At 66.1% G+C, this 6,015-nt stretch overlaps 1 protein-coding gene across 1 annotated transcript; it reads left to right on the plus strand.

Annotated features, from left to right (window-relative positions):
* Window positions 1-1,155: 1,155 nt before the first annotated feature.
* MTX1 (metaxin 1) lies at window positions 1,156-4,488 on the plus strand. Its single transcript, XM_035346706.1, has 8 exons — window positions 1,156-1,314; window positions 1,404-1,473; window positions 2,005-2,084; window positions 2,695-2,787; window positions 2,921-3,103; window positions 3,284-3,360; window positions 3,812-3,966; window positions 4,094-4,488. The coding sequence occupies exons 1-8, from the start codon at window positions 1,234-1,236 to the stop codon at window positions 4,318-4,320; spliced, it is 966 nt and encodes a 321-aa protein (XP_035202597.1). The 5' UTR covers window positions 1,156-1,233; the 3' UTR covers window positions 4,321-4,488.
* Window positions 4,489-6,015: the final 1,527 nt, after the last annotated feature.

Genomic DNA, 6,015 nt, shown 5'->3' on the forward strand with positions numbered 1-6,015 from the left:
GGCGGCAGGGCCCGGAGCTGCGGGCGACCCCCGGGCACCTCGGCGCTGCCCGCCCCTGCAAGGCTCCCGCTCACAGAAATTGAGTGTGGCAGGCGCCGGTTCACCGGGAGGTCAGGCAGTCTAGGGCCGCCTCGCTGGGAGCCGGAACGGCCCCGGCAGCGCCGAAGCATCCGGCTCGTGAGAGACGGGAACCGGGAGCCGCGGGGACAGCGTGGGGGACGGGGGGTGGCCGAGGCGGAGCCGCTTTGCCAAGGGTGCCTCGCGGTGGGGTCCCAGCCTCCGGGACCAGGCGTCGCCTCCTGGGCAGCGGAGCCTCCGGGGCCAGGCGTTGCCTGGCCGGAGAGGAGCGAGAGGAGCCAGGCCACCTGGAGCCGGCTCAGCGGCATAAATCAGCCTCAGGAACCGGCCCAAGCCTCCGGAGCAAAATAATGAGCTCATCCGAGAAGCTCCTTCACCTCTGCCCTGGGCTGGGACAGGGAGCCCTGGGGACGCCGCTGGAGCCTCGACGGCGGATCCCGACGGCAGCAGGGCGCGGAGCTCGGGGTGCGCCCAAGCCCCGGGACCGGGGATGCTCAGCCCCGGGGGCCGCCTGCACTCTCAGGCCTCAGCCTTCCGGGGGGCTCGGGCAGAGCTCGGGGCACTCGGCCAGGCTGCAGCGGGAGGCCGCGGGGAGCGGAGCCGCGCAGCCGGGAGGCCGGGGCGGGCCCGGCGGTGGAGCAGCCCCGGCAGCTGGCCCGGCAGCTCCCGCTGAGCGCCGGCCAAGGGAAAGGAGCAGCGCGGCTCCCCGGCCGTGTTTACGGCTGTTTCCCCCGCCTCCATAACAACGAGCGGGCCGGGGGCCGCCCCAGCCCCGCTCCCCCCGCTCAGCCGCTCCGGTGCATGCAAGGGCGGCCGGGGCCACACGGCTGCCTCCCTCTGGTCCCCCGGTGCGTGCCCGCTGCCCCCCGTGTTTTTATTTATTTATTTTTATTATTGTTATTACTATTTTCCCATAGCAACTCGCGAAGCGTCCGGTAACGGACTGGTGTGGGGGGGCTCCGCTCCGTGGTGCTCGGTACCGGGCTCCGCGCATCCCCGGCCGCGGAGGGGCCCCGGGCGCTGCGGGAGCTGCCCCGACGGCACGGTCACGGGTGCCGCCGCCGGTAGCAGAGCCTCCGCCGGTGCCGCCGATCCCGCCCCGCGGTGGTGGCGGGCGGAGCCGCTCCGCCGTGTGGTTCCGGGTCGGGCGGGAAGATGGCGGCGCCCATGGAGCTGTTCTGCTGGGCCGGGGGCTGGGGACTGCCCTCGGTGGATCCCGACTGCCTGGCCGTGCTGGTGAGCGGCGGCGGGACCGGCAGCAGGGCCGGTGCGTGCCTCCGGGCCGGGCCCCCCCCTCCCGTCCCGTCCCCTCTCCTCTCTTGCAGACGTACGCGCGGTTCACGGGAGCTCCGCTGAAGGTGCACCGGGTCAGCAGCCCCTGGAGGAGCCCCTCCGGTAAGGGTCCGCCCCGGGGCACCGGCACCGGCTGGCGCTCGTCTGGCGCCCCGAGCCCTGCTGCATCCCCTGCCCATTGCACCCCTGCCCCATCGCACCCCCTTGCCCCGTTGCATCTCCCTTGACCCATCACACAGCCCTGCTCCACTGTACCCCCACCCCATCGTCCCCCACCCCACTGCGCCCCCCACCCCATTGCATTCCCCCTTCAATTGCATGCCTCCCAGCGCAGAGCTGTACCCCAGTGCACGCCCCCTGCCCCATTGCATCTCCCCTTGACCCATTACTTGCCCCCCCCAGCGTGCTCCACCTGTCCCATTACGCAGCTTTCATCCCCGCATCTGCCCCCCTCGCATCGTCCCAGCTCCCTACCCCCATGTGTGTGCCCTCCCTCCCATCCTGCACACCCCTCACTCTGCCCTGTGTGCCCTCACCCCAGTGTGGGGGCCCTGCACCCCCCATGGACCCCCCCAGCCCCTCATCACCGGTTGCAGGGGGACGCCCTGCAGCCACCCCTCTCCCTACCCTCAGGGCGCCTGCCTGCGCTGAAGACGCGGGACGAGGGCACCATCTCCAAAACGCAGCAAATCATAACTCACCTCAGGAAGCAGGTAGGGGACAGTGGTGGGCACCCTCTGGGTGCTGCAGGGGGCTGGAGCATCCTGGGGATGGGGCCAGGGCACAGCTCCCTGCTCTGGAGGCAGCATGGTGCAAACCAGGGCGAGCTTTGCCCTGTGGACCCAACCTGGCTGTTCCCGTGGTGTTGTTTGTTCTGAGGGCAAGCACAACCCCATCTCAAGCCTCGTGCATCTCGGGCAAGGTGGGCGCTGTTCCCTCCATGGTCTGTGCTCCAGTGTGGCTGTGAGCAGGGAGCAGACCTGCAGGGCCCCTGGGACACCCTCAGCTACCCACTCCCAGCTCTTCCTTTTGGGCCTGGAAGTCAAGACAAACCTTAACTCTCCTAGCACTGGGTCTGGACATGGGTGGGTAATGCTCAGAGGGGGCACAGCACCAGATCTTTCCTGCTCCGCTCCTGGGGTTGGCCGGGTGTCCATCTGGATAACCTCCCAAGCTCCCAGCACACAGAGGAGCAAAGGAGGGTACGGAGCAGGGCTGGCCGTGCTGGCCAGTCCCTCTGCAGGCACTCGCTTTGTCACAGGCCCCTGAGGTTGCAGGATGGCTGCTTCCCTGCCAGCTCACCCCGTTTCCTTTCCTCCACAGAAATACAATGCTGACTATGACCTCTCAGCCACACAAGGAGCAGACACGCTGGCTTTTGTGTCCCTGTTAGAAGAGAAGCTGCTGCCAGTGCTGGTGAGTCTTAGTGTGGCCATGGCGAACATCTCAGAGGTGTCTGCTGGGCACGGGCTGTCCTTGTGCCACTGCCATCGGCTGTGCTGGCTCTGGCACTCCCCGGGGCATCGGCATGGATTGTCCTCTGCTGCAGATCCACACATTCTGGGTGGATACGAAGAACTACGTGGAGCACACACGGAAGTGGTACGCTGAGACCATCCCCTTCCCACTGAACTTCTTCCTGCCCAACTGCATGCACAAGCAACATGTGGAGCGGCTGCAGCTCATGTGGGGAGATGGCTACATGGAGGACGAGGAGAAGCTGGAGAAGGAGGTGAGGGTGTGGGAAGGAGGTGCCCAGCTCTGGGCACTGCAGCTCCTTGGGGATTGCCCGGAGGGACCACACAAGGCCAAAATCTCAGCCAGGGATCAGGGGTTCCCAGCCTGAGCACCCCCTCCCTGTCGCAGTGACACCGTGACGCTCTGCAGCCCTGGCTCTGTCTTCATTCTCTAGCTGTACCGGGATGCTCGGGAATGCCTGACACTCCTCTCCCAGCGCCTTGGCTCCCAGAAGTTTTTCTTCGGAGACTCGTACGTGGCTACAGGGGGAACGTACTACGGGGACTGCAAGCCCCCTGCACCCAGGCAGGACTGAGCCCCCACAGCTCATGGGGAAGCCGTAGCTCACAAACATTGCTTTGGGGAGTTGGACAGGCTGGAGGGAATGGAGCAACACGGGCAGGAACGATGCAAGAGCTTGTGGGGTTTGCCACCAGCCTCAGCATCACTTTTCCCCGGCTGCTGGGCACTTGGAGCCAGCAAGGCTGCTCAGAGACAGGACTGTCCTGCATCCTGCGCCCCTGCCCTGTCCCCACCACTGAGACTGGGAGCAGGAAGCCCTCCCGGCAAGGAGGAGCTGCTCGCTGTCCCTGGGAGCACGGCGGGGTAGCACAGAAGGCTGGGGGTAGCCGTGTCTTGGTGGTTTCTGTTGGGGACGGGGGACGGAGGGCCCATGACCCAGTGGCAGATCTCTGTGCCCCAGGCCCGCTTCCCTCGACGCCTTTGTCTTCAGCCACCTGGCGCCGCTCCTGAAAGCAAAGCTGCCCAACGGGAAACTGCAGCAGCACCTGAAGTCCCTGCAGAACCTGTGCAACTACTGCACCTCCATCCTCAGCCTCTACTTCCCCTGGGACGGAGGTGAGATGCACCCCCAGCCTCACGCTGCACCTTTGGGGTGCTCCCCTCAAAAAAAAACAAAAACACAAAACCCAACACTGGTGCCCTGCTGCACCCTGTTTCCCCCCCACACTCTGTTCCCCCACAGGTGACCTCCCCGCCAACGCCCCGCGGGTTGGGGGTGCTGAGGGTGGTGACACGGAGGAGGACCCCCACAAGCGGCGCAACCAGCTGCTGTCGGTGTTGGTGGGGCTGGCGGCCATGCTGGGCTACGCCTTCCTGAGCGGCATCGTCTCCATCCAGCGCGGCACCGTGGGGCCAGCTGGCCACCAGCCCATCACCCTGGAGGAGGAAGAGGAGGAGGAAGAGGAGTGAGGAAGAGCGGCCGCTCTCAGAGCTGTGATTATTTACTCGTCTGGCAACTTGAACTGACTGTTTTTATGCCGGTGGCCTCGCAGCGTTGCTCCCTGCAGGTGTGCCACTCTGCATCCCAGCAGAAATTACAGCTCTCGCCTGCCACACCAATAAACCTCACTCTCTCCACCCATGCTCTCCCACCCTTCCTGCGGCCTCTCGTGCTTGCAGGGCTGGCTGCCTTTCCCTTTCCCCCCTCTCCCAGGTGCCCAGGCAGGAGGCACTAACACACTGCTCCACAGGTGCTCCAATCCTGTCTGCCCCTCCCCCCCTAAATCCTTCTCTTATCCCCAGAAGGTCTGCGGGGTCTACAGCACCAGGAAATGTGGTGAAGAGGGATAACCGTGGGTTTTCAAGGTCCTGTAGCTGCTCAGCACCTTTGCATCTGTGGCAGTGCTGGGAGCATCTCCCTCCTTTGGCAATCATGGGGCTGAGCCAACTGCCTCTAGCCCTTGCAGCTCCCCTCCCCTCGGGCTGGCCAGGCAGAGCCAGCAGCACGTCCCACGGTATCCCCCTCCTGCTGTGCCACAGGGTGCCTGGGGACAGCCCCAGGCCAGCCGCCTCCTGGGTGGTGCAGCAGAAAGCAGCAGTGCAAGAGCCCAGGCTGTCAGCAGGATGTGTCCCTGGCCCGGCAGGGCACAAGCTCTCCCCTCGCTGCTGGCGGGCCGCCTGCCAGCCCGGCTCACCACAGCAGCGCGCATGGGGCAGCGAGCAGCCACCGGGCCTGCGGCTGCAGCAGGAATTCCTCCAAGGATGACAGCTCTGTTTGCATTCCTCCACGCCTGCCAGGAATGGGGAGTTCCTTGCAGCTGGCACTGCCAAAAAGCACGTAGTGCGGTGAACATCGCTCCACAAGCCCTGCAAGACCCAGGGCTGGGAGAGGGGGAGTCTGTCCCTGCACCAAGTAGAGCTGCCACTCTTGCCGGGGGCTGCCCGGCCACGGGCTCAGCACCCGGCCCCAGGGGTGAGCGAGGCCATCAGCAATGCTGCGGTTTCCCCCAGCTGCCGTCAGTTTACGAGAGTGTAAATGGAAAAGCGGTGTCTGGCCAGGCTTGCGCGCGCGTGTGCCGGCTGCCAGGCGGCACACAGCCCTCGCTTGTTTGGCTGCATGCTGGGGCTGCCACCCTGGCTCTGGTACCCTCTGGGGTGGTGGGGGGATGGGGGTGGGTTCTGCACCCTGGGAACACAGCCCTACAGCACATGGGGTCCTGGTGCAAAGGTCCTGCACCGGGCATGGGTTTGCAGGCCGGGGGCCCCCTGGTTTGCACCAGGGCCGGGAGAGGAGCCAGGGTGTGAATGGTTTCCCTCACCCGCGTGGCGGCCGTGGAGCCTCCGGTTCAAGGGGCCCTGACGGGAGGAGAATGACTCAACGCAGCTCCCCCTGGTCCCGTTCCCCCCATAACGTCACTCGGGAAGTATGCGCCCAATGCTCCAGTTTCCCATTAGCGGAGGGGTTTATGGCAGCTCCAGCAGCAGGAACAGCAGCAAGCAGCCTCCTGCTCCTGCCAGCAGGAGAAACTAGGGCTGCTGACGTCAGGCCCCGCGCCGAATCCCGGCGGCCGAGCCCAGCTGCCACTGTCCGCAGGCCCGCACTGGCTTCGGGGCCCCGGCTCTGCCACCAGGACACTGCACGTGGGGGGGGGGGGGGGGGGGGGG

Source organism: Oxyura jamaicensis, chromosome 25 (genome assembly GCF_011077185.1).
Source record: "Oxyura jamaicensis isolate SHBP4307 breed ruddy duck chromosome 25, BPBGC_Ojam_1.0, whole genome shotgun sequence".
Classification (NCBI taxonomy): domain Eukaryota; kingdom Metazoa; phylum Chordata; class Aves; order Anseriformes; family Anatidae; genus Oxyura; species Oxyura jamaicensis.

What these genes read in the sequence shown, in the direction of transcription:
- MTX1 (XM_035346706.1), top strand. Translation starts at nt 1,234, where the DNA reads ATGGCGGCGCCCATGGAGCTGTTCTGCTGGGCCGGGGGCTGGGGACTG. An exon ending in CCGACTGCCTGGCCGTGCTG is followed by an intron (nt 1,315 to 1,403) that starts GTGAGCGGCGGC and finishes CCTCTCTTGCAG; the next exon opens with ACGTACGCGCGGTTCACGGG. An exon ending in CTACTTCCCCTGGGACGGAG is followed by an intron (nt 3,967 to 4,093) that starts GTGAGATGCACC and finishes GTTCCCCCACAG; the next exon opens with GTGACCTCCCCGCCAACGCC.